At 48.3% G+C, this 26,419-nt stretch overlaps 1 protein-coding gene across 2 annotated transcripts in view; it reads left to right on the forward strand.

The window, feature by feature from the left end:
• Positions 1 to 1,625: 1,625 nt before the first annotated feature.
• MBTPS1 (membrane bound transcription factor peptidase, site 1) overlaps positions 1,626 to 26,419 on the forward strand; it is a 49,174-nt gene continuing 24,380 nt past the window's right edge. Inside the window, exons 1-10 of one of the 2 annotated variants that reach the window (XM_068527383.1) lie at positions 1,626 to 1,716; positions 12,790 to 12,871; positions 13,394 to 13,879; positions 14,593 to 14,850; positions 17,791 to 17,997; positions 19,567 to 19,677; positions 20,109 to 20,218; positions 21,812 to 21,928; positions 22,380 to 22,447; positions 26,111 to 26,213. In XM_068527383.1, coding sequence (XP_068383484.1) covers positions 13,711 to 13,879; positions 14,593 to 14,850; positions 17,791 to 17,997; positions 19,567 to 19,677; positions 20,109 to 20,218; positions 21,812 to 21,928; positions 22,380 to 22,447; positions 26,111 to 26,213 — 1,143 coding nt within the window. In that variant the 5' untranslated portion in view covers positions 1,626 to 1,716; positions 12,790 to 12,871; positions 13,394 to 13,710. The remainder of the gene's footprint in view (positions 1,717 to 12,789; positions 12,872 to 13,393; positions 13,880 to 14,592; positions 14,851 to 17,790; positions 17,998 to 19,566; positions 19,678 to 20,108; positions 20,219 to 21,811; positions 21,929 to 22,379; positions 22,448 to 26,110; positions 26,214 to 26,419) is intronic. The other variant, XM_068527382.1, reaches the window with a different exon arrangement.

A 26,419-nucleotide genomic window follows, 5' to 3' on the forward strand; every position in this document is an offset into this window, starting at 1 on the left:
ACTCTTTAAAATAGCACTCAGTGTTAATAAAGATTTACCTTCCCATGGAATTGTGAATGCTTCATTATATACGTGAAGGGTTAGTTTAGGAAGTTATTAGAACCTGGAGTGGTGGAAAACCGGTAGACCAGGATTCTGGGGCTCTCAGCCTTCCTTGGTCAATTTCCAGGCCACCTCCTGTCATGCCCCAGGCCCCCTGCAGTTTCTAGGATTCTCAGGAGCTGGCAGCAGTCTCTCTTCCCCGGCTTCCGGCTTCACTATCACGTGACAAGGATGTTTGCAATTCATCAGCCTACCTCTGTTCCTAACAGTTGGGCTTTGTATTCAATGGCATAGTGACCTAAAGGGCTGTTAAAAGAACCCTGAGTAGAACAACACAGTTAAGTTCAAGATCAGGTACCTTACGTGGTGGCAGCAGGGAGTGCTTAATTTTGAGGATTTGCGAATGGAAGGGTCAAGAACTCTCTGAAAGTTCCTAACATTGATGTGATCTGGGGCGGGGCAGGGGTGGGGGGAGAACTTAATCAGGTGTGGGTTGATCTAGTGTAACCACCACATTTATTGAATGTGTGTCAAGCTCTGTTATGTGTAGGTTTCATTTAACCCTCATCCTATTAGGTAGGTATTCATATCTCTTTTTTGGATGAGGAAGGTGAGGTACAAAAGAGCTGAGGTACAACTTGCCGAAGATCACAAAGCCAGTAGGGGATTCTGTATTTAGCCACTATATCAAATCAGTTTGGTTAAATATTCTTAAAGGGAAGATGCAGTGCTGTGGTTTCTAATATTGGGGCCATGCAGTATCTTCATGGTGCCGTGGAAAGTTCAAACAAGATGCAAGCAGTTTTGTCTCACTATATAAGCACATCGTTTGTCATCAGCATTACGTAAAACAGGCTTTCAGTCCCCCAGTTGTGTCCAATGTCAAGTGTGGACCAGCTCAACATTTAGACACAAAACAGCCCGTGATCTCAATCACCCAGACATTTTCGGCGGGGGGGGGGGCGCACTTCTACAGTTCAACACATTAATCCTTGTTTCTTCAAAAGGGGTAGCCGCTTGGCGTCCGTGCTCCAGGCGAGGCCGCGAGGGGTTAGGAGTGGAGCGGACCGGACTTGGGGCAGGGGTCTCGCCGGTCAGGGTGGGAGTCAGGGGAGGACTCGCATCCTCACGCCCTGAGCAAGCACTTCACCCGCCCGCGTCCCAGCTGCCGCGCGGGTAAAACGGGTAGCGGTTTGCAGGGGGTGCGCGCTGAACCCGGCTCTCGCTCCGGACACCTAAAGGCCCCAGGAGGAGAGCGCTGGAGTAGAAGCTTTCAGGGGCCGTTTCGCCACGGCTGTCCTCTGCAGGACCGAGCCCGGCCCGGGCCAGTGCAGGTTCCGTGAGCTCCTGCCCTAACTCCCTACGCATCCCTCGCCGGCCCATTCCAACAGTCCTTTCCCCGGACTCCGACCCGGTCCCACCCCAGGGCCGCAAACTTCGCGAGACCTTCGTCTGTCCTCCCAGCCCGGGCCCCGCGGCCCCCGGCGTCCAGAGCGCGCACGCAGGGCACGCACGGCCGGCGGGGCCGGCGCTCCAGGCCGTCGGTCTCCCCGCCCGGATCGCGCAGTATCGCGAGCGTTGGGAGTAAACACCCCGCATGGAGATCCGAGGCGTGTTCGCCGCGGAGGCGCCGTTATCCCGGGCCGGGCGGACCCGAGCGTGAGGCCGCCGCAGGTACGTCAGGCGGCCCGCTCCCCGGAGCCGCCGCCTCTCCGTACCCGCGCGGCCGCCCGCGCTCTCCGGCGTGCCCGGCGTGCTCGAGGCCCCGCGGGCGGGGGTCTGCGCTGGCGGTGGCGGCGGGCGGCGGCGGGGCCTCGTTGCGCCCCGGGAACCGCGGGGCGCCGACTGGGCGGTGCGAGGGCGACGGTGCGGGGCGCGGGGAGGACGGGCGGCTTGACGCTCCGGTGCACTGCATGCCTGCCCGTGGGAGCCTCGCGGTCCCCTCCGCTCGCCCCAGACCGGCCCGGCTCCCGGCTGGTGTCCCCGCCTGGCCCTCTCTGCGTGTTGACACGCTTCGGTAGCTTGCTCCATTTCCCCGTTTTCTTTATCTGAAATACACTGTAACGGAGTCAAACCATATGCCTGGCCCTGGCCCTGGCCCTGGCCCTGGCCCTCCGCCTCCGAACAGACCGCAGTTCTCGGTCTGCTCCCCATAGGGAGCTGGTATCAGATCTTAAGGGACCTCGGTTCTCTGCCCCGTCTCGGTCTGTACGCACTGCTGCACTGATTTTTCAAAAATGCGGGGTAAGAAGCTCGTCGGCAAGTTGGGTCCCGGAGGCTCTGGTTGACTCTCAGAACCAGAATGCCTTTCAGACCTGTAGGATCTTAAAATCTTGCCTTGCCCTGTCCGGAATGGGCTGCCTGCGACTGTTACACACCGTCTACATATGTTCATTAAGATGTGTACCCCTTGTTTGGGTTAGAGCCCCTGAGACTTTTGGCCTGTTTGCCTATGCAGATGAAGTTAAATATTTACAAGTTACTTTAGATTCTGAAGGACACTTCCAAGTGTCCTTTGAGAGTGGCTTAAGATTTGAGTTGAACTGGAGAATTTCGTTTCCTGTGGCCCTTTAGTCTTGATTGTGCTGGTAAGTGGCGCTCTCACTTAAAGGTCTCAGTTTGCCTGAGTATAAAAATGAGGGGTTTGGAGAACAGTGACTCTTCCCAACCTTTAATCTGCAGCACCCATTTTATATATATATATTTTTTAACGTGAGAGCTTTGTTAAGGTCAAGTTACATACCATAAAATTCACCTGCTTTAAGTGTACTTATTCAGTATTTGTTGGTAGTTGTTGTTTTAGTAAATTTGCAGAGTTCTGCAACCACCATAACCCATTTTAAGATGACATCCCCAAAAGATGGCTGGTGCCCATCTGCAGTTAACTGCCTGTTTCTAACCCCAGCTCCAGGCAACCACTAATCTGTTTTCTGTCTCCTTAGATTTGTCTTTTCTGAATATTTCGTGTATTCAGGTGAGATCGTATGTGACCATTGTGTCTGGCTTCTTTTGTTTCGCATACTCTTTTCAAAGTTCGTGTACATTGTACCCTGTATCAGTAAGTCATTCCTTTTTTTTTTAATTGAAGTAGAGTTGATTTACAATGTTGTATTAGTTTCAGGTGCACAGCAGAGTGATTCATTTATACATAAGTATTCTTTTTCAGATTCTTTTCCATTACAGGTTATTCCAAGATATTGAATATAGTTCCCTGTGCTATACAATGGGTCCTTGTTTATCTATTTTATGTATAGTAGAGTGTATCTGATAATCCTAAACTCCTAGTTTGTGCCTTCCCCCAATACTTCATTCCTTCTTATGGCCCAGTAATATCCCAGTGTATGGATATAAAACATTTTGTTTATCCATTCATGCAGGACACTTTTTTTTGGGGGGTGGGGGCGGTGGGGCTGTGTGGCATGTGGGATCTTAGTTCCCCGACCAGGGATCTTACCCGAGACCCGTGCAGCGGAAGCACGGAGTCTTAACCACTGGACGGCCAGGGCAGTCCCCTGGACACTTTTCTCAAATAAAATGTTACGTTTCCATGTATGATGCAGATGGCCAGAGCCCTTTTTGTTAGAGGTGGTGGCAGGGGTGGTGGGTGGGACCCTTGCCCATAAGCTGTCTCCGTTGTGCTCCCCAAGTATCCCTTATATCCCTTATATTATAAGGCTTATAATCAAGAGTTGGTTGCGCCTATAAATAAAGAAATTCTAGTTCAGTGCTTGCAGAGCCTTAGAAGCACCTAGGGTCCTATGAGATCAAGCGGGCTCTCTTCTGAAGTGTCAGGGGGTTTTAGCGTTCCCTTCCCATCCATGTGTTGTTTGATCGCATTTTCTGTCGGTCTGGTGGTAGATAGTTCTTGCCCCGCCTGCTGCCTCTTTCATTTGTGTGGCAGCCACAGTAAGTGCTACAGATAATGAGAGGCCGCAGGCCTGGGCAGACTACACATGGCTCCTAGCGTAGTGCTTTAAGTGGAGCTGGGGTGGGCGTGTATTTGCATCTGCCCGCTGACACGAGGGGAGAGTTGAGGTACTGGTTATATTTTGGAAAAACTTGGCAACTCCAGCCCTCGGTGACTTGAAATATTAAGAACGGGAGGCTGGACCTTGGTTTCTCAGTGTTTGGCCTGAGTCAGGTTAGGGAGACTGATTTCCTCCTCCCTGTGGCCTAATCGGTTTTGACACGCTGAGAAATCTGTTAACTTGGTTTATTAATATTGAGGATGTCTTTTTGCTTAAGAAAATGAGTTTAAAGTGAAATGAGGAAAGTACTAGCCTTATATGGGGCTGGCCAGTACTGGATGGCTGAAGGGTCAAGAGAATAAGGAGACAGGAGGCACATCTGAGAAAGAATAGGCAATAAAAACAGTGTAGACCATGGTCCTTAACTTTGGCACTCTTGACTCTAGGGGCTGAATTACTTGTGTTTTTGCCCCCTACAAAACCTACTAATGGACAGAATGTGCCAGAATGAGTGCTTCAGTCAGGCTTAAGAATACACCTTTGTTTTAAGATAGTGTGGTCTGGCATCTCTTAAACGTTAGCCTGCTAAACAATGGTAATACAGTCAAGTATGCAGTTAGTTACAAAAGTGGTATTTTTACAGTCAAATTTTAATTGAACTGAGTGGTATCCTTCCATGGCCTAAATAGTTCAATTTTCTCTGGATCTATTTCAGTAAAGGGTCATTAAAAAGCAAGGCACATCTTCATAATTAGACGACTATCAGGTGATACAAGTCATTTCCTCTCATCTGAATTGTGTTCTTTAATTATTTGCAAAGAAATCCTTTTGGATGTACTTTAGCTATACCTAGCATCATAATCCTAGTGGTGCTCTTTTATAACGCAAAGTAGAAGATTCTCAGAGCTGTAAGGAATGATAGCTGTCACTTGCCCGAGTAATACATCTCCTCTACCTTGTCTCCCTTTTATACACGTCTCATTAAATATTATTCCTGGCATTGTATTTTTTGAGCTGTTTATTTTACATTTAGTATTTAATGTCAAATATTTTTTGATTGTACCTTTATTGGAGGCATAATTATACTTATTTATGGAAAATCCATAATTTTGTAAATACCATCTTTTAGGGTGTACCTTTGTATGGAAAGATAACCAGGTCTTCTACAGTGAGAATTTATAGAAATTAAATCCAGTAAACACTTAGTGGATCCAGTAATAGCCCTAACCAGGCCTTATGAGTGAGTGATATTACAGATGATAAACCTGTTCAGAATGTACTAGCTAAAAGCATAGCCTTAAGCTAGAAGGTAGACACAGAGAGATTTTTGAAAACAATTCCTAGGAAATAGATCCCTTTTAAGCTCTGCTATATGTACAAATAAAATTACATTTTTAACGTATTTTGACTTTGTGCCACTGTCTTACCAGAAAATTGGTTTTTCTATAAAATTTATTTTAAAAGATTTATTAAAGTATTTAAATAACATGTTTTATCTAATTTAAAAGTGTAACATGTGCTCTTTGTGAAAAGGTATGAATAGAATTAAGAAAATAACTACCTGTAATCATAATATCGAAAGGTAATAGAATCATTGGTACCATTTTGGTGGATATTTTTTCATGTTCTTTTTTCCTTGTGCATATAGATACATATTTAAAAAATCAAGATTTGGATCACACTGTACATGAACTGTTTTACTTAATATTTCATTAGCATTTCCCCCATATTCTTTGGGAAATATATTAGTTTCCTATGGCTGCTGTATCAAATTTCTATAAACTTGGTGGCTTAAAACAACACACATTTATTCTCTTGCAGTTCTGGAGGTCGGTAGTCTGAAGTCAGTCTCACGGGGCTGAAGTCAAGGTGTCAGCTTCATTCTTTCTGGAAGTTCCAGGGAAGAATGTGTTTCCTTCCCTTTTCCAGCCTCCAGAGGCCCCTGCATTCTTTGGCTCCTGACCTCCTCCTATATCACTTCGGCCTCATGTTTCCATCATCAGTTCCCTGCCTCCCTCTTATAAAGACTCTTGTAATTACATTGGACCCACCTGGATCATCCAGGACACTAGACGTCCTTAGTTTAGTTACACCTGCAAAGTCCCTTTGGCCATATAAAGTAACATTTATAGGTTCTGGGGATGAGAATGTGGACATCTTTTGGGGACCATTATTCAGCCTTCCAAAGGAGCATAGTTTGAAATTGCTGCATTGCATTCCATAGTATGGGTGAACTAATTATTTAGCTAGTCCCCTGTTGCATTTAGGTGGTCTCTGATTTTTCCCAGTTAAAATCCTTGGACATAAATTATTGTATGCTTTCAGGTTTATACTTCTATGGATTTTAGGAAAGCAGGGTAACCTACCTCTTAAGAGTGTGGCCTCTGGAGCCAGACCACCCAAGTTCCCAGCCCAGCTTCCCCACTTACTGGCGGGGTGACTCCAGGCAAGGTGCTGAGCCACCCTGGGCCTCAGTTTTCTCATCTGAAAATGGGGGGATGGGTAGGAATAGGTTGTCGTGGGATTAAGTGAGTTAATACATGCACACTACTAGGATAACGCCTGCCACATGATAAATGCTCAGTAAGTGTTAGTTGTTGTTATTACTGAAGTTATTAGACTAAAAGTTTTTTACGTCCATATTTTGGCAAATTACTCTAAAAGGTCATAAGAGTTTTTTACATTCACTAGCAACCTATGAGAGTACTCATTTTATTGGGTTGAATTCTTAAACGTGATTTTATTTTACACTCAATTTTTGTCTCAATTTTTGTCAAAATGTTACTTGATTTTTATAATGTAGATTATAGAGACACTGGGGTTAATTTTACCAGCTGTTTACTATCTCATTTCTGTAATTCCTTAGAATGAGAAATACTTTTAATTTCTCTTTGACTAGCTCAGTCCATCTCTTGGTGTGTTCAGATATCATTCTGTGTGACAGGTGATGGGTGTAAACCTATCTGACAAGGTCCATGGTCTGGTTGTGCACACATGGGTCTGTGCAGACTGAGTCTCACAGAAGAGGCTTAAAGTTGCCCGCACTCCTCCACCACATTTTCTTTTTTTAAATTATTTTATTTATTTATTTATTTTTGGCCGTGTTGGGTCTTCGTTGCTGCACGCGGGCTTTCTCTAGTTGTGGCGAGCGGGGGCTACTCTTCGTTGCAGTGTGCGGGCTTCTCATCGCAGTGGCTTCTCTTGTTGCGGAGCACGGGCTCTAGGCGCGCGGGCTTCAGTAGTTGTGGCACGTGGACTTCAGTAGTTGTGGCTCGTGGGCTTTAGAGCGCAGGCTCAGTAGTTGTGGCTCGCGGGCTCTAGAGCGCAGGCTCAGTAGTTGTGGTGCACGGGCTTAGCTGCTCCGCGGCATGTGGGATCTTCCTGGACCAGGGCTTGAACCCGTGTCCCCTGCATTGGCAGGCGGATTGTTAACCACTGCACTTCCAGGGAAGCCCTCCACCACATTTTCAAATTCATACTCCCACCCTCCTGAGGGCAGCCCTAGCAACTGAGACTAAATGTAGGACCTTTTTTTTTTTTTTTTTTTTTTTGCATATTTTGGAAACCATTCAACCTGCCAGAAAGGGTCCAAGAACAATACAAGCCCTTTTTTCCCCTCTGAACCATTTGAAAGTAAGTTGCAGACCTGATGTCCATTATCCCTGGATACTTTAGTGGGCATTTCCTGCAAGCAAGGACCTTTTTATGCAGTCATAGCACAGCCTTCAAAATCCAGAAGTTAGTCTTGATACGCCACTGCTAGCTAATCACAGGTTGGCCCCATTCAGGTTTTGCCAGTTGTTCATTCCAGTAATGTACTTACAGTAAAGGGATCCAGTTCAGAGTCTTGAGTTGCAGTTAGTGGTCATGTCTCTTGAGTCACCTTCAATCTCAGCCACTCCTTGACTTTCATTACCTCAGTACTTATGGAAATTCTATGCGAGTTGTGTTGAAAAATGTCCCTCGATTTGGGTCCTGATGTTTCCTTAGGATCTGATTCAGGTTGTGCGTCTTTGGCAGGGGCCCCTCAGGTGATGCCAGTCTCTTCCAGTGCGTCTGCCTGGCGGACCTGGGTCCATTTGTCCCATCTCTGGTTAACTTGATGAAGCGTCTCCATTGTAGGGTTACCCTGTTTCCTTTCGTAAATCAGGATTTTGCTGGGAGGCATTCTGAGACCATGTAAATAACTTATTCCTCTTCACAGTTTAAGTTTATTTTACGTATATATGCTACAGTGGACTCATGTTTTCCTGTTGTATTCAGTGGGTCAGGATCTGTTACTTTCATTATTTACTTTGATGCTCAGATTGTCATCCCATGCTGGCCTCTGTGTCCCTTTGACACGTGCCCACCATTCTTTGAGCTTTTCCTTACTTTCTGGCACAAGAAGATGTTCCAGACTCATCTCTGTTTACCCTGCCCAGCCTGGAACTAGCTCTCTCTCCAAGGAGCCTGGTTTCTTTTAATGGAGAATAGTTATTTAGAAAACCAGTTCTGGGTTCCCTCCTGTTGGGATGTCACTGCCCCTGTGTCCTTTCAGCAGACAGAGCTAGGAAATACATGTATGTGTGTTTGTGTGAATGTATTTTTCTACATCTGTCTGTATATTGAAAACCTTGAGTTCACACCAGTACTTCGAGTTTTATTTATTAAATTTATTATTTTGTTCTGCATGGTTCATTCCAGTTTTCCCCTTTCATATTTGAGACTTCCTTCTCTGTCAGTGAGAAATCTGCCTCCCATTATCCACAAAATATTTATTTGATCAAATCAGTGTCCCTTTGTCACTGCCGGCGCCTCACGCAGGCGCTGACACCCCTCGCCAGGGCCTCTCCCCCCGCAGCCTCCATCACTGCACGCCAGGCCGCTGCAGCGCTCCCACCAACGCCTTCTTCTTGTCCTCGGCCCGTTAGTTTTATAAGAAGTGTTTTCTTTTCCTGTGGTGTCTGTGCTCACCTTACGCCTGTTGCTGCGTATGTGTTTGCCACTAGATGCTGAGCCTGCCTTGGGGACACACTCTCCAGGTCTGCACTGTGGAGTGAGAGCAGGAGGGAGCCGTTGTGGACACGGTTGAGGGGTGCCTTCAGAGCCCTGTGGAGGAGTCGGGGGAGCCGTAGCTTTAAAACGAACAGGCCAAGGGCGCAGAGGCCGGTAGACAGTGGCCGGTCTTCCGTCCCCAGTGCCCACGCCATCACTCACCAGCCTCTAGATCCCCCGTGGCGTTTTTCTTTTCCTCGGTGCAAATTTATGTTTTGAAGCTCTCTCTTTCTGGGATTGGGAAACCGTAGAAACCTCCATATCTGTTGTCACTCTTTAAAAGGAGTGTCTTCCTAGAACCCAGATTTTAGTTCATCTTTAAAGAACAGAAGCAGGTCAACCAGATCCATAGAGGGAGTGTCTCCTTGTTCCTGTCCTTCCCGGCCTTCTCGTTCCTCCCCCTCCATGGGAATTTTCCTCGTGAGGGTGTCTTCTTTCCAGCCCCTGTGGTTTGGAGACTTCACTAGTGTGGCCCTTTGGTGAGAGGTTCAGTGACCTTTCAATTACTAAACCAGTGACCGCTGTGCATTATGGAAATTTTTCCCCTAATTTGGGGGTTTTGACTTCCCTCTTCCCCTCCGCCCTGAGCCGGGCCCCCCAGCTCTCACGCTCACCCGAGAGGACTCAGGTCCTGCCCGTGCTTCCTGAGCCGGCTTTTCCTGCAGCCTCCGCCATCCCGTTTGGGGCAGACGCCCTGGGTGTTGGGCCGGAGGCCTTGGTGCTGTCCCTGCCTCTGCACGTGCACGCCCCACATCTGGTCGTCAGCAGGGTCTGTCCGCTCTGCCTTCGCCTCCCCTGCCCCTCCGTGGCCCAAGCCACCCTCTTCACAGGGGCCTTCCAGGGGTCCCCCGCTTCCGCCTGTGTCCGCTCCACGCGGAGGCTGGAGCGAGCCGGCCGGCGAGGCTCCTTTGCTCCGCTCACGCTTTCCCTGCCCGTTCAGCGCTAGGGCACCGGCCTCTCACCTCCCCTTCCGAGGTCCCCTTCCCTGGCCCCTGGCCTCCGCTTCTCCTGACACACGCCAAGCGTGTTCTTGCTCGGGCTCCTGCCCTTGTCTCCCCAGCGCCCGCGGCACCCTTCCCCAGGTGGCTTGGCGAGCGCCCCGCTTCCATCGGGTCTTCACTCAAAAGTCCCCTTCCAGAAGCTTCTGCAGCACTCTGTCTCACCTTCACCCCTCCCCCTGACTTGTCGCATCCTCCTTCTTTCTTTTTTCTGCTTTCAAAATACAGGATTTATCACCAGCTAAATGCCACGTCTTCTCCTCATCGTGCGTGTTACCTGTCTCCCCGTGAAAGGGCCGCTCCACGAGGCAGAGATTTCGGTTGTCTTGTGCTCATTGCTCTGCGGGGCCGGCCGGAGCAGTGCCTGGCTCTGGCGCTCCCGGGGAAATGGGTCGGATCGGACGAGGGAACCAAGCCGCTGGGCCCCCGCCCCCCCCCCCCCCCCCGGCCCCGCGGGGTTCTAGTTCTGCGCGGCGCTCCGCTGGCTCTGAGCGGCTGTGTTTCCGCTTGTCCGCTGGCCCTGCTGCTCAGCCCCGTGCCTGCCTCAGCGTCCAGCCTGGCACCGATGACTGGCCGCTCCTACGCGCACCCTGCATTTCCTCGCCGGGATGTAGCTCTGCTCAGGATGCCCCGCTTCTCCTTCCGTATCTCCACGCTTCCAGCTCTGCCGGGGTAGAGTCCGCCAGAGCCAGCTGCCAGCCGCCTCTCCGGAAGGCTCCTCCTTCCGTCCCACGTCCCCGGCGCTGGCCCTGTGCCTCTCCTTTGCTGTCGTCCTTTCCTGCGCTTGGCTTAGCCGTTGGCGTTTGTGCTTGGCCTCCTTGCAGGATCCCACCTGGAGGGCTGCGTCCCTCACCTACTAACGACACGTGTTTCCTCTGTAACCCCTGGCAATGTCTGCAACTTGGTTAGCACTTCATAAATTTGTATGATGTAGTGAGTAAATTAAGGTAGACTGTCTTACGATCGTACAGTGTCCTGTTTTCCGAAGACCTAAGAAGTTTCCTGTTTCTATTTGGAAGAGAACTGATTAGGCATTTTAAAATTTCAGAATCCCTAACCTTTTCTTTCCATTTCTCTTTCTTTTAAAGTCAGGCTCCTGCCTCAGCTGTAAGAGAACATCAGCCATCTCCCCCCCAGGCTGATTGTAAGTTCACTGTCTTTACCTGTGTGTGAATTATTTTGGAACAGGTTTAATTGAAGTTGATCTAACCCAACGTGTTAGGTCTAATATTTGCTCACTAGTATGGATCACTAATATTTGTGTTATGTCCAGTCCAAACGTGTCATAGATTCTTTAGCATTCTGTTTTTATTTTATTTTTTTAATTGCCTTAATTGAGGCCCATTTAAATCTTTTCACTGTAAGTTCATTTCCTATTAACATAAGAGCTCTTATCACCAGTGATTAGCTTTCTCTTCTTTGACCCGTAATACTATAATTAGGTCAGCTATATGCTTCAGATAGTTGTTTTCTGTGATACTGCTGCAGGTATCAAGGATGAACAAAAACTTGGGCCTCACTCCCAAGCGGCTTGCTATAAAATAGGTTGGAGTGACTGTTGGTGTCCCCTGTTGCTTTTCTTCCATCCTTCTGTTCTGGTCTTTGTTTTGAGTTTCTTTGTTTATATGACTGGCATTCTCATTGTTCTTCATGTTGCTATGGAAATAACTTTTAATATTTCATTTCTATCTGATTAACTCTGTTCCACCAACCTTGGTCTCCAGTTGCAGAGATAGGCCTGCTTTTCAGGATCATTTGTTATTATAACAATGACTGTCCTAATTATTGAACTTCAAAGATTGTTCAGATACTCTTAACCCCTTACTTTTCTTTTCCCTTAATAAATTTATTTATTTTATTTGTTTATCTTTGGCTGCGTTGGCTCTTTGTTGCTGCGCACGGGCTACTCTTCGTTGCGGTGCGCGGGCTTCTCACTGCGGTGGCTTCTCTTGTTGCGGAGCGTGGGCTCTAGGCACGTGGGTTGCAGTGGTTGTGGCACGTGGGCTCAGTAGTTGTGGCTCACGGGCTCTAGAGCGCGTGCTCAGTAGTTGTGGCGCACGGGCTTGGCTGCTCTGCGGCATGTGGGATCTTCCCGGACCAGGGCTCGAACCCGTGTGCCCTGCATTGGCGGGCAGATTCTTAACCACTGCGCCACCAGGGAAGCCCAAACCCTTACTTTCCTTTATCAGTGCTTTCCTGTTTATAGAAGCACACATGAATGGTTCCAGAAACCACAGACTCCTTGTTGCTCTCAGGTAGCAGTTTCTGCCGGAAGAATGGGTTTATTAACACCTTGACACTCCTCTCTTGAAAGGGGGCTAACTCCTTGTCCTACGTGTTTTCTTTTTAGAAATAAGTAGCGATGGAAGGCCCTGTCTGTCTCATTGGTCTGTCTTCCCCCTGCTGGATTATTTATGTTTCTGGTGTGAGCTGTGCAACGGATTTTTCTGGGCGTGCTGCAGCCTGTGTTGTTGTTTTATCACTGCTCTGTTCTTCATTGTGAAGAATTATGATTTTCCTGACCATTCAGATATTTTGAAAGGTATTCGTGCTCACGTGCAGTTTAATACTCAGCAGTTTTCTTTGGCAACAGCTTTTACCTCACAGACTGTCCTCTCATGTCACTTCCAGTGAAGAGGTAATTTGATTTTATAACATATTCAGCAGGTTGAAAATCTTTAAGTTGAGGCTTCAGGTAAAATACACTTAGTGACAATAAAAACTCTTCTGTGCTCTCTTCATAGCATTGGCATAAAGTATTTCAAAACCTGAAGAGGCATAGTTTGAGTAATTTTAGACCATTTATGTCGTCTCTTAAAGAAGGTGGTAAGTACATGACTTGCATGGAAATTAGTTTGCTCTTAGGTGTTAATTCTACAGCAGAAAGTAAGGGTGTATACCAAACTTTTGCCTGAAAAATTGGTGAAATTTATGGGGAATTAAAGTGCTGACTGGGGAAGTACCCTGGAGATGAAGAGCTGCAAATGATAGGAAAGTACGGCATCTGAAATAGAGGCGTAGTAAGGACCACAGGCGAAGGGTCATGGTTCCTCCTCCCCCGTGGTGCTGGGGTGCTCAGGGCCAGTGTGCTTAATATTCCTGGGGTTATTTGTCATCCTTATTTTTCTCATTTATTTTATCCTATTTTATTTTTGAAGCTGTCTTAAAACTTTTTTTCCCCTGAAAGAAGTGAGTAACTAGAGTGGAATAATAAGATGTTCCATGGTTTTATTCTGTCTTGTAGCTGGTGTGTCTTTTTGACCCTCTTATCTAAATTGCAGGGATCACTAACCCTCGCCGGCTCTGTCGGTGCGCTGCTGATGTCTCTGCACTTGCTTTGTTTTGTAGGCTGGCTCACGGAGTGATCACTCATCCCCGTTGGACTTTGGTTCTGTGGTGCAGATGGAGCGTAGGACTCAGGTGTCTGGGCCAGAGTGAGCGAAGCCTGAGGCCCAAGATGGAGAAGAAACGAAGAAAGAAATGAAAGCCTCTTTTCAGGCCAAACCACAAAAGGCCATGAAATTTAACTTTTATTTACCTTGGACAAGACTATAAAATGGCTGATCAGTAATGTTTCAGCTTTTAGCTGAAACAAAAATTAACTTATAATCAAGGAAGAAAAAAGTGCGATTTGAATTTATGCGATTTTATGACCATATTCACTCATGACCATGAAGCTTGTCCACATCTGGCTGCTTCTGCTGGTGGTTTTTCTCTGTGGGAAGAAACATCTGGGTGACAGACTGGAAAAGAAGTCTTTTGAAAAGGCCCCGTGCCCTGGCTGTTCCCACCTGACCTTGAAGGTGGAGTTCTCCTCAACAGTTGTGGAATATGGTAATGATATTATTTTAAAGGTTAGGGACTTCCCCCCACCCCCAATGCGGTTTTTTTCAGATTTATTGTAAGCTTTAGCTTTTGCCAAAAACAATAAATTTCGAATGGGCTGAGTGCATAGTGTTTGGATGTTAATTCTGCTGAATTTTGTTTTTCCAGTATAATTAGCTTATATGAAGCAAGGAAATTGACATTCTGAATTATTTCCCTAAAACTGGATTCCATGCAACAGATGTCATTGTAGCTGGTGAGGGTGGGGACTTCGGAGGGGCTGAAAGTTTATGTGACCAGTTGTGGATAACTAAGCAATTAGTGTTATATAATCTGCTCTACATTTTGTTACTGTTTTCGGTAAAATAAAACTCAGCCTTCGCTTCTCTGAATTCCTTCTTCCTGTTTGAAAAACTTGCATGCATTTCTCTGCCATACACTCAAATTTCTGTTAATGTTTGGTTTTTGAAAAATAGCTCAGGTATCTGATTCTAAGTGATGTGTCCTGTGATCAGTGGGGTTCATCCACATTGTTTTAACTCAAAGCTCTGGAAACTGCCATCCAGGGTGTTTAAACTAGTCTGTTTGTTTACTCCTCTTTCTACTAGGTTTTATGATAATGTAAGTTTTCTTTTACCAGGGAAGTTTTAGATTAAGTATAATCTTATGTCATAATATAGGTACGTAAAGTCTCACTTTTATTTTGTGGTCATTGATTGCAGAGTATATCGTGGCTTTCAATGGATACTTTACAGCCAAAGCTAGAAATTCCTTTATTTCAAGCGCCCTGAAGAGCAGTGCAATCGACAACTGGAGAATTATACCTCGAAACAATCCATCCAGTGACTACCCTAGTGATTTTGAGGTGATTCAGATAAAAGAAAAACAGAAAGCGGGGCTGCTAACACTTGAAGATCATCCAAACATCAAACGGGTAACACCCCAACGGAAAGTCTTCCGTTCCCTCAAGTATACGGAGTGTGAGTACCGTGCCCTTGGGCTGGTCTGTATCCGTTTCTGCTGCGCTGGGAATAGCGGGAGGATGTGCATATTCCCACGTGGCAGAATTTGAAAAGCAGTACAGTGAATACTCCTGTCCCTCCGTCCGGTTTCGTCAGTCGTGAACATTTTCCTGGCAGGAATTTAAAAAACCAAAAAGAGACTTTGTGCTTCTTTCTGATAGAAACAAATAATGAAAGTTTGCAGTAGAGGGTGATAGTGATCTTTGTCGTGTGGGAAGTGATTTTCACCAGGTTCCTCTCAAAGCGTTCAGGCTTTGAGGCCCTGACGCCCCTTCACGCTCTGAAACGAAGACGGTGTCTTTGAGTCTCCTTTTTATTTGCATTTTGCTTCTTTCAGCGCCTGTTTTTATTTTTGAAGGCATCTTGCAAAACACCTCTTCCTTGGGTTTCATTTTGCTTTTCTCAGACCCTCGCGACCGCGCACCGTCACGCCTCCGCTGGGCTTGTTTAAGCTGGGAAGCTGGGCAGGTGCAGGGACGGAAGGAATTTGCTGAGTTCCTTTCAGCCCCAGGGCTTACTTTCCTAGTCCTTACAACTCGGGCCTGTCGAGATAAGTTTATCCTCAGATACCAAGTTGCACATTATTGCATAATATTTTCCAAAGCAAATGTATTACCAAAGGAAAGGTTTTTTTTTCCCCATTTGACATAAACTGGGGCAACAGATTGCTAGTTCCATTACCGTTTATTGTCATTTCTTTCATTAGATGGAAAAAGAAATACAATTTTGCTTTTCTTTTTTTGTCTGTCATATACTAGGCCTGAGAGCCTCTGAGGTTTCAAAAAACACCCAGGGGACAAGCCTGACTAATTTGCATGCTGTGACAGCCAGTTCGAGCGTCAGCTGTGGAATTCAGGTGTCTGACTTCGCAGAGCTCTCTGCTAGCCCACGTTTCGTGGTGCTTTTTCTCTTTGAAAAGCAGTAACCTCAGAGCAATCCAGGAAGATAAAAGCAAACCAAAACTTGTACAGTTGGCCAAATATATAAATTGTGCCTTTTTTATTTTTTAATCTTATCTTAAAGAGCTGCAGAATATTTTAGGAAACATGGAAGGGCTGATTTTAGGACAGGAAGCGTAGGGGCTCATGGTTGGGGTTCCCTTCCGTATCCTGTCCACCATGGTTGTCAGCTGCTGTGCTCGACAGCCCGTAAGGAAATAGTATGTATCTCCCTCTTGTTAGCTGTGACCTTCTGTGGTAAGCAACTCAAAGATTCTTTAAGCTTCAGCGCTTCTCATCCAGAAAATGGAGATAATACTACCTTCCTCAGAGTTCTTACAAAGGTAAAAGGAAGTAGTGCGTGTGAAGAGAGCTTAGCAGATTTCTTAGGCTGTTGTGAGCAGACATTAAATGTTCATTTTTTGGGACTTCCCTGGCGGTCCAGTGGTTAGGACTCTGTACTTTCACTGCTGGGGCCCGGGTTCAATCCCTGGTCGGGGCACTAAGATCCCAAATACCACGTGTCACGGCCAAAAAAAAAAAAAAGTTCATTTTTTTCTGTGGCTCTGTTGTTTGAAGGCTTTGCTTTATTTTGGGTTGGAATCTGTCACACTCTGGATCCCATCCCGGGTCTCTCCATGGGCCATAAGACAGAGCTAACCTGAGTTCCACAAGACAGCACTGCAGGACTGCAGGGTATTTCAAGGCTATCCTGGTGTCCCCCTTAACAGTTCCTTCTCTCCAGGATAATAAAAATACCCAGTTCCTTCAGGGGTTACTAATGCGACCTGGCGTCAAGTCCCCTTCTTCGAACGCTTCCTGTTTTCCCTTAACGAGTGAAGCCAGAGTTGAATGCAGTCCTTTGGTTGCGGCCCAGTCTGCTGAAGGGAGAGCACAGCAGAGCCGTCCTTTGTTCGAATATTGTCCTTCAATTAGTGCCCAGGCTGTTGACCGAAGGAACAGAATCAACATGGGAGGTTCAGTATAGAATAATTTCAGTTGCACTGTGCAAATAATTACTTAATGGAATTGACATGACTGTATATTTTTCCCGGTCCCTGTACTTTCATGGGTGTAGCCTGGTGAGACCAGAAGGAAAGCTAAAGTAATTGGCTTTAGAAACAGAACCTCAGTGGTATTACAGATTTGCCCTTTAGAAACGGATTTGAAATATGGTTTTTTCTTCATTATAGCATGGTTTTTGAAAGGTAAAGGGACAGCCCTTGTGGTATTTCTTCTACTTTTTTCTTCCACTAAAAAAAAAAAAAAAAGTATTTACAGATAGTAAAATCCATGCTTTTTAAAAAGTGCACAGTTTGGCGAGTCTTGGTAAAAGTGTGCAGTCAGGTGCCCACCAGCAAAATCAAGATACAAGACAGTTCCATCACCCCCAGCAATCCCCCGAGTCCTCTGTTTTGCTGTTTGAAGGGTGACGTTCTAGCAGATACGCACGCTGAGGACGTTGAGCGGGTCACAGTAGGAGAAGGCCAGAGCGAGGTGTCCTGGGATCACACGGCTTTTTCCTGCCCCAGGGATCACACTGTAAACGGTGACGCTTCACCATCGCTTAGTGGACATTTTCTTACGCTCCGCCCTCCCCACCCAGCACACACACACTTGTGGTTCACTGGGAATAAGTGGCTGATGAAAAACCAGGCATTTCTTCAGTTTTAGTATCACAGTTGACTTTATTTCTTCAGAAGTGATTATCTTATCAGTCTTTCCCTGCCTTACATTGGTTAGAAAATTCCAGGTAAAGAACTATTTGGGAATAACGTGATGGCTAAATAATATCCTCTGACTATAACCGCACGGGAGAAGCCCCTTCTAGCAGAGGGGAGAGAATATCACCCCCCTGCAGAAGGGATTCCAGAAGGGAGTCATTGCACTGGGGGAGTGACTGTTTCCCTGACAGGTACGTGTCCCCTGCGTTTCTGATCTTTCTCTCCCGTGGCTGCAGCTGACCCCGCCGCCGTGCCCTGCAACGAGACCCGCTGGAGCCAGAAGTGGCAGTCGTCCCGCCCCCTGCGCAGGGCCAGCCTCTCCCTGGGCTCGGGTTTCTGGCACGCCACCGGGAGACACTCGAGTAGACGGCTGCTCAGGGCCATCCCGCGCCAGGTCGCCCAGACGCTGCAGGCCGACGTGCTGTGGCAGATGGGCTACACAGGTGGGCCTTTCAGCCCCGGGGCGGCCTCCCCTCCAGGGCCTCACGGGTCTGTCCTTCTGCGGGTTGAGCTGGACGCCCCTCGTCTCTGGCTCCTGTTGTGCTGGGCATCTGTTTCTGTGGCTTTTCTAATTCTTCAGTCCTGTTCACTTTTTGTGTCTTATTTTCCTGTACTGTTTCTGAGGTTACAAGGAGTAGATTGTGGAGTGTTTCTTTCCTGTTGACACACGTGAACAGACACGGCACTGCCCCTGCCAGAGCTGACTGGCAGTCCAGCAGAGTTCTGTAATTTCCCAGGGAACGAGGTCAAATCCAGAGATAGTTACCTTGATTTGGGCAGTCCCGTGAAATTGAGCGTATCCCTCCTGTGTGGTGCCCTGTGTGCAGCATGGCTAAGTGATTGACTGTCGAGGTTGTTACCTTTTGTTTCGGAACAGGAAACAATAGTAACGACCATATCCTGGGAAATACAACTCACAACCCATCAGATTTTTTTTCTTGCCGATACATCATGGCAGAAAATTCCTGTTTTAACTAATATGGAGGTTTGGACCCTAAATATCAGCCCATGTCTCTGGCTCCTCATACATCACAGTTTGTCTCAGTGTCTTTCCATTTCTCCTTGGCTTAGAGACCCTTACCTTAGAGAACCAAAGACCTTCCCTTACCGCGCCTCAGACTTAACACCCGGGGGGCTGACATTTTATTAAATTATTGTCTCTTCTTGGTTTATCTTTTTAGGGGGAAAACTTCACAAAACAGAAATTCTCTAATCATCAGAAAAGCATTTTTCATTCCCCCCAAACCAGCTGGTTTCCAGTATTGTGTCTGCATTTTTAAAAAGTAAACAATACACTTTGTTGGTTATCTCAGTGTAGTTGATTATTTAACGTAGTATTGATACATAAGTACAACCCTCATACCAAAAAGACATGACCTGTGTTACGTCCGTTAGCCTTTCAGTGAGTATCTTGTATTTTTTTCTACGTGTTTTCTAGAATTCCTTGGTCTCACAGCATGAGTCATGTTTTCCATCGGAACAGATGGCTTTTGGCCAGTATCTGAAGTAGACTTGTTATCATAGAGAAGTGTGCAATCCAGTGGTTTTCCTTAGAGTGTGGTTTTCGCTGTGTGTGGTGGGCAGCCCCTCTCTGCAGCACTGAGTCCTTGTCGGGAGTAGAAGCGGCCCCGCCCTCCCGTAAGTGAGTGCTTTGTGGTGCCCTTCGCCCCACGGGCCTCTCTAAGGAGATGAGGAGATGGCGACTTGGAGAAAATGGCCCAGAGGGGAAAATCAGTCATTGGTGGAGGATCGGGAGAGGTGGTTCCACCCCTGAGAGCTGGTGGCGTTGAGGGGCGTCCAGAGGGACTTTCTGCGTGGCCTCAGGTCTTATTTAGCGGCAGGTGACGGTACTCCCCTGCTGTCCCCTCCTCTCCTTAGCACCTGGCCTGCTGTGTGCCCTCTGGGCAGGCTTTGGCCCTGGATCACCTGTCATTCTCTCTGGGTCCCAAAGAGGGGTGTATTTCATAAACGATGATTTCTCAAACACGATTGTGCTTTCTTTTTGGAATAAGGTGCTAACGTAAGGGTTGCCGTTTTTGACACCGGGCTGAGTGAGAAGCATCCCCACTTCAAAAACGTGAAGGAGAGGACCAACTGGACCAACGAGCGAACCCTGGACGACGGTGGGTGGCCGATGTCCTGAGAGCCCGAGGGGGTGTTTTCTGGTCACAGGCGGGCCTTGCATCACTCCCATCCTCCGTTTTGTCAGCTGAGAGGGTATTTTTCTGTGTAAATGCTTAAACAGTCCGTGCACAACAGCTATTCAGACAGACCCAAGCTGTTTTGTGCCTGTCGGCGGAAGCTTTTCAGAGTAGGTCGGGAGGTGAGTGAGGAGGGAGGGACGCCTGGTGGAGGGGAGCCTCCTTGTTGGGGGGAGGGCCGGAGCGGCTGGACCCAGAGGTGGGGCTGGCGAGGCCTGGGCTCTGCGTGGAGGCACCGGAGAGGTGCCGGGGAGTCTGTGTCTCGGGCTCGGACAATGAGCTCGTTTGAAATGCTGCATCTTGGCACACGTCGTACCAGCTGTGTTTCGTGCCTTCTTCCTTTTGGACAACAGGGCTGGGCCACGGCACGTTCGTGGCAGGTGTGATAGCCAGCATGCGGGAATGCCAGGGATTTGCTCCAGATGCAGAACTTCACATTTTCAGGGTCTTTACCAACAACCAGGTAGGTGTTTTGAGGACCCCTGAGACGTGAAGGGTTGATGTTAAACTGTGAAAAGTCAAAACTCTAGAAAACGTGCTGGTTTAAAAGCAGCACACGGCTGCGGTGCTGAGCTGCAGCTGGCGTCCCCCGTGTGCCGTGCTGTCCCTCGCGCCCCTCCGCGGGGCGGCTTTGCCCTGCTCCCAGCGCCCCTCTGTCGGCCTCACTGGAACCCCAAAGACCCTGCTCCAAGGGGATGCCTTGACCTCCCGTTTCTCCTGTCCCGCCGGCCGGCCCAGGGTTCCTGCCCACCACGTCTCGGCACACTTCTTGTGCTTGAGAGAACAGCCCCGTGTTTGTGTGTTTGCTGCCCCTGCTGGACTGACCGCCTTGAGGGTAGCCTCTGTGCCCAGCACCCAGCGTCGTGTTGGGTAACGTGGATTTAGAAGCTTGTTCCCTCACTCTGCATTCGGAAACGTTACTGAAAAGAGGGAGGGTCCTAGTATTTATTAACTGTTAAAATTTCATTTTTGCGTAGGTAATACATAGTTCCAAAACATCGAAAGGCAGCACAGGGATACTTCTCCCAACCCTGTCCCCGTCCGACAGGTTCTCACCGTGCTTCCCCGTGTTCCCTATGTGGTGGTTTCTTTTTTCCTCATGCCCACCCCTCCTAGAATTTCTTTTGCACATTCAAGCAAGTATAAATATATTGTTTTATTTTTAAAAGCCTTTAAAAAACATAATTCTTAATCATAATGTGGATTCTTTTTCCACTGTAAGGTGTTTTTTTTTTCTTTTAACATTTTGTATTTATTCACATGTTTTCAATTTCCAGTGCTCTTTATTTCTACCTGTAGATCTAAGTTTCCGTATCACGTAATTTCTTTTCAGCATGCATGAAAAGATGCTTTTAGTGTTGCTTGTAATGCAGTCTAGTAGCTATGATTTCTCTCAGCTTTAGTTATCTGAAAATATCTTTATTTCATCTTTATTCTCAAAAAATTATTTTCACTGAATATAGAATTCTGGATTGAAAGGCTTTTCATTCCCTCCAGTGCTTATTTTATTGTTTTCTGTCATCCATTGTTTTCTACTCTAAGTTTAATTTTGTATCTTATAAAACACGTGAATGGCGATACACAAAGTAATTTAACTTTTGTAGGGAAACTATGAGAGAAATAATAACTATCAGAAGTAATTCTGTGAAGTACCTTTCACAGATACCATTTATTCTTCAGTCTATTTAGAAATAAAGAATATTAGACAAAGACATTAAACTATTTGGAAACAGTTAACTGAATAGACGTGTCTTAGGACAAGTCCTTTTATAAGAGGGGCAGCTAGAAGTTTGAGGTCTTCCCTGGGCAGGCAGGCTGTAAGGTCAGGAAGGCGCTGGATGTGAGACCGGGCGGGACAGGACCCTGGGAACCTTGCCTCTCCCCAGAGTCCAGCCCCAAGGATTGGAAGCTCCGGGTGTAGTAGTTTACATCGCAGAGCATTTGTCGTTCTTGGTATCTGTTTCTGAAGTTTAAGTGAATACTTCATGCTGCTGAGAATCTAGCACTTGGAGACTTCCACTGAAACACCTAAAGGACTGTTTTAAAAATGGGCCAGGTCTCCTACACGTCCTGGTTCCTGGACGCCTTCAACTACGCCATCCTGAAGAAGATTGACGTGCTGAACCTGAGCATCGGGGGCCCCGACTTCATGGACCACCCGTTCGTCGACAAGGTTGGTTCTGCCACTGTGCGACGGACGAGGCGTTTGGCGACGACTCCTGCTCTGCCTCGCGCCCTGCTTTGCTTCGTGTCTAGTGTGCTAGTGGCTAGTCCCCCACATGGTGACCGCTCGGTGAGGATGTGAGCCATGGTGACTTGTGTGGGAAGCAGCACAGGGTGCTGTGTTGCTTCCTCTCACCTGAGCACGTGGCCGGTCTTTTCTGGGCGTGCCTGGAAAGCCCGGGTCTGCTCTGTGCGCGTGGATCTGTGTCCTGGAGTCTGTCGTCTCTGGACATTCTGACTGCCAGCCATACTACGTCTGTACTGGCCTGGTGTTGTGCTTTCAGGGGGATCCCTTCTTTTTTTAGTTCTGTTTTGGGAAGTTGTGGTTATTTTCGAACAATTATATGTTGATTGTTTAAAAGTGGTATACTTTCATAAATAAATGCTTGTTAATTTTGTAGGTGTGGGAGTTAACAGCTAACAACGTCATCATGGTTTCTGCTATTGGCAATGATGGGCCTCTTTATGGGTAAGTACCCCTGATAGGAATAACCTTAGAGGTATTTTTTTCCTTGAAATAACTGAAAACCTGTTGTTTGTCTGTCTCTGTATCTTGCTATACCTGTTTATACCTGTCTAAAACTTTGTATTGTGGATATTTTCAACACATACAAAAAAGACTTTGTAATGACTCTCATGTGCCCACTCACTCCAGCAGTTGCCAACTCAAGGCCGATTTTGTTTTTGTTCAATTTTTTTTTTTTTTTAACTTTGCTGGAAATAGCAATTTGGAGGCCTGAAGTTTTTATTCTACTCTTTTTACCCCCAAAATCAATCGGGAAAGTAAATCTGTTAGAAATAAATGGATTCCACAGTATTTATTGAGACCCACTGTACACAAGGCACAGGGGTAAAGAGGTGAATAAGTTGAGGTGCCTGCCTTTTTAGGAAAAATAAGGTACAGATACAATGAGACTAATATGAGGAGAAAGTGCAGGGTGGCATAACAGACACAGTGTTTGGGGGACTGAGGAGAAGGGTCGGATTGGGAGGGACCAGAGAACAGTGTCACAGAAATGTCCCTTTGTGCCGGGTTATGGTGTATTAAAGTGGCTTGAAATGCGGGACATCAGTCACTGAATCACAGGCGGTAGTAAGCTTTTGTCTGGTTAGTGATCCCAATTTTCTTTCTGCTTACAGCTCCGGTTTTTATTCTGTAGATAATGTATATAAATAACCTCTTGTGCTGAAACGCTTCTGCGGTGGGATGTCTGTCACCCCCCTTTACCAGGCTCCCGGGACGTGTGAGGTTCGGTGCCGTGGCAGAGGGCTTAAAGTAACTGCAGGGGAAGGAGAGAACATACAGAGCCTGCCTCGGCGTGCCCTGATCCAGAAGGAGAGCCGCCTGGCATGGCTGTTTGCTCGTGCCTTCAGGAGCACACGCTCTGTCCTCAGGGACATCCTGGCCGTGCTGCTGGGGCAGAGCAGGCCGTCTTGAGCGCTGACTGAGCTCATCCAGGGTGGGGATTAGGCTGGACTCTGTGAAATTAGTGATTCTATAGGTCAAAACCCCTGCACATTCGCAGTCATGGGTCCAGCCTAAGAGCTGTTCTGTCAGCGATCCCATCTCCTTGTAGGGCTCCAAGGTTAGGGATCTGGCTGGGTCCTCAGTCGTGTATGTTGTGACTCACAGGCGTGAGTGGCGTAAACACGTCCCAACTGTAGTTCTGCCACGAAAAGCACCAGTTACTTCGTAATCTCACCCAGTTTCCATGTCTTCTCTTTCTAACGCTTCTCCATTTGTCCCTCCCCCCACTTCTGATGTCCCCGCTCCAGGCCAGCCCTCGGCAGCTCAGCCTCCCCAGGTTACCTGTCAGTTCCCCAGCCCACCCTCCTGCCTCGTCTTCCCCAGCGCAGCTCTCCCTGCACGGGGGACGTGGGGTGGCGGGGAGGGTGCGGGGATGGAGCCAGGCAAGTTTGACCTGCCCTTGGGCTGTGGGGCCTTGGCTTCTCTGAGCCCTGACCCCCTCGCCTGGCTCTGGAGGGCACGAGACCCGCCCCGGTTGGTGGCCGTGAGGATGAAATGAGACAGCCGAGGGAAAGCACCATGAACACTGAGGCTCTGTGAGTGGTAGCTGTTCCTTTCTCTTCCTTTTTTCTGTGTTTCTGTTGTTAAAACATAGTCCAGCAGTTTCTTTAACTAAGGATCTGCAGTGGATCATTATTGCCTGATCAGATCTAAACTTTTCTCCTTGGTTTTCAAGGTCTTCAGTAGTCTGGCCTGGAGTTGGCAAACGTTTTCTGTAAGAGATCAGATAGTAACTAGTTGAGTCTTTGTGGGCCACATGGTATGTTGCACCTACTCGCCTGCCCTTGTAGTGTGAAGGCAGCATGGATGTGTAGACGAATGGGCGTGGCTGTGTCCCGGTAACACCTTATGGACGAGAACAGGGGGCCTGGTTCTGCAGCCGTAGCCTCATTTCCCCCCCCCCCCGCCCCCCCCGCCACGCCCCGTGCGCGTCTCCCTCCAAGCGGGCTCCTCCTCGGGTCTCCCTGGGGAAACCGTGTTTCTCTCGCTCTCCATCACCTGATCCTGCTGCTGACCACCCCCCCTCCCCCAAGCTTGCCTTTCTTTCCGTTCACCCCGGCTCTTCCACATGCCATCCTGACTGCTTTGCACACACTGGTCACTCTTCTGAAATCCTGTGATTTCTGTGGGCGGCCACACGTGAGGGCTTCTAATCAAAGAGCTGCTCGTGCGTAGTGTGTCGGGGATCCCGGGAGAGGAAGCCCCGGTGTCAGACGCGTGTCTGCCCCCAGAGCCTCACAGCATCTGGCGTCCGCCAGCTGCTGGGTGGGCTGGGGGTGGCACGCGGTCACCGTGGCACAGCCTGAACGGGTGTGGCTTACTGCTGGGCCTCGGGTAGGGCTGGTCAGGTGACAGTAATGCACTTGAAGAGCCCGCTTATTTATCGGAGGCGTGGCGCTGCCCGACACGTCCCCACGGGTACCCCTTCTGGGAGCTCTCTGGGGTCCGGCACCCTTGGTGCTTAGATTTCATGGTGCCAGGGAGTCTGCAGCTACACTTCCCCCTTTTCAGCACCAACAAAGATTTTCTGATGCCTTCCCCTGATATTAAGGGTGTAAAGTATAGGGATTGGCAGGTAGAGGCAGGGTGGGAAGGTGGTATTTTTTGGTATCAGCTTCAGTGGGAAATTCTGCCAGTGACTTCTGTTCTAATCTCTGCTCTTTGATGTCATAGAAATTTGTAAACTTTTACTGTCAGCCAATTAACAGATCACTCTTGGTGCTTCTGAACAACCAGCTGGTAGCGTGGTGGTGGTGGGTAAGCTAAGGGGGTGATGCTAGCGTCGACTCCGTGTGGTTTAAACAGTAGTATCTTGCTGCTAATATCGCTTCAGCTGCTCGGAATCAGTTGTGGTTCAGGAGTTCATTTTGTGGTGGTGGAGTGGAAATAGATAAAGCTTGGAAGTGCAGTTCCGTAACTGGTTGTTTTATACTTTCAAGTAGTTCATCTTGACTTCCGTCTTGACTCCGTAGTTGAAACGTTTGTGTCATTGCGGATCTAGTGCCCTTGAAGTGCTGGGGAGAACCGCATGCTTTTTCACGCGCATCCGTGTCTTCCCGCTGAGGAGCCCAGGGTTACAGAGAGATGAGTGGTCCCCACGGTTCCCTTGAGGAAGGGGGACACCTGCCCGAGACCAGGGGAGAACTTTCACTTTCTGACGGTGGCAGGTGCACATGTGTGGCTGCAGTTCCTTCCCAGAGGAGCCGGGGGCCGAGCTGGGGGTGCTGCGCTCGCAGCAGTTGGGAGGTGGTGTACGGACGTGTACGCAGGTGACGGTTCTGGTAGTGGTCAGTCTTGGGAAGCTCGGAGGAAGGGGTCTCCTGCACGCCTGGCACTAGTGAGGGGAGAAGAGAGTCTTGGGCCGGAGGGCGATAAGTTGACAGGAGAGAGGGAGAGCAGGAGAGGGCGTCCCACGTGTGAGGAGACCACTGAGCCGGCAGAGGTGGCGGCGACGGGCCCGCCCCTCACAGCCGCACATGCCTCGCCACGGAAGAGCCTGCCGCGGTCTCTGACCGTTCTGGGGGTGCTTGCCCTTGTTTGAATCTTTCATTTATAGTGGTTCCTCTCCCCCGCCTTTTGTGTCTTTTTCTTGCCTCGATGCAGCACTCTGAATAACCCTGCTGACCAGATGGATGTGATCGGAGTGGGCGGCATTGACTTTGAGGACAACATCGCCCGCTTCTCATCGCGAGGAATGACCACCTGGGTAGGCGCTGCTCCTTCAGTCCGGCGTGCCCGCGGGAGCCGCGTGTGAGGGCCTCGGGGCTGCCTGTGAGCACGGAGAGAAAAGCAGCCTGGAGGCAGCCCGCCATGAGGACGCGCTCTGGCGCCTTCTGTGTCTGCTGTGTCCCCGTGGCCCAACGGGCAGGTGCCGGTTCTCACTGTGTTTCCCGGCTCCACTTCTTTTTAACT

This window comes from Eschrichtius robustus, chromosome 19 (genome assembly GCF_028021215.1).
Source record: "Eschrichtius robustus isolate mEscRob2 chromosome 19, mEscRob2.pri, whole genome shotgun sequence".
Taxonomy (NCBI): Eukaryota; Metazoa; Chordata; class Mammalia; order Artiodactyla; family Eschrichtiidae; genus Eschrichtius; species Eschrichtius robustus.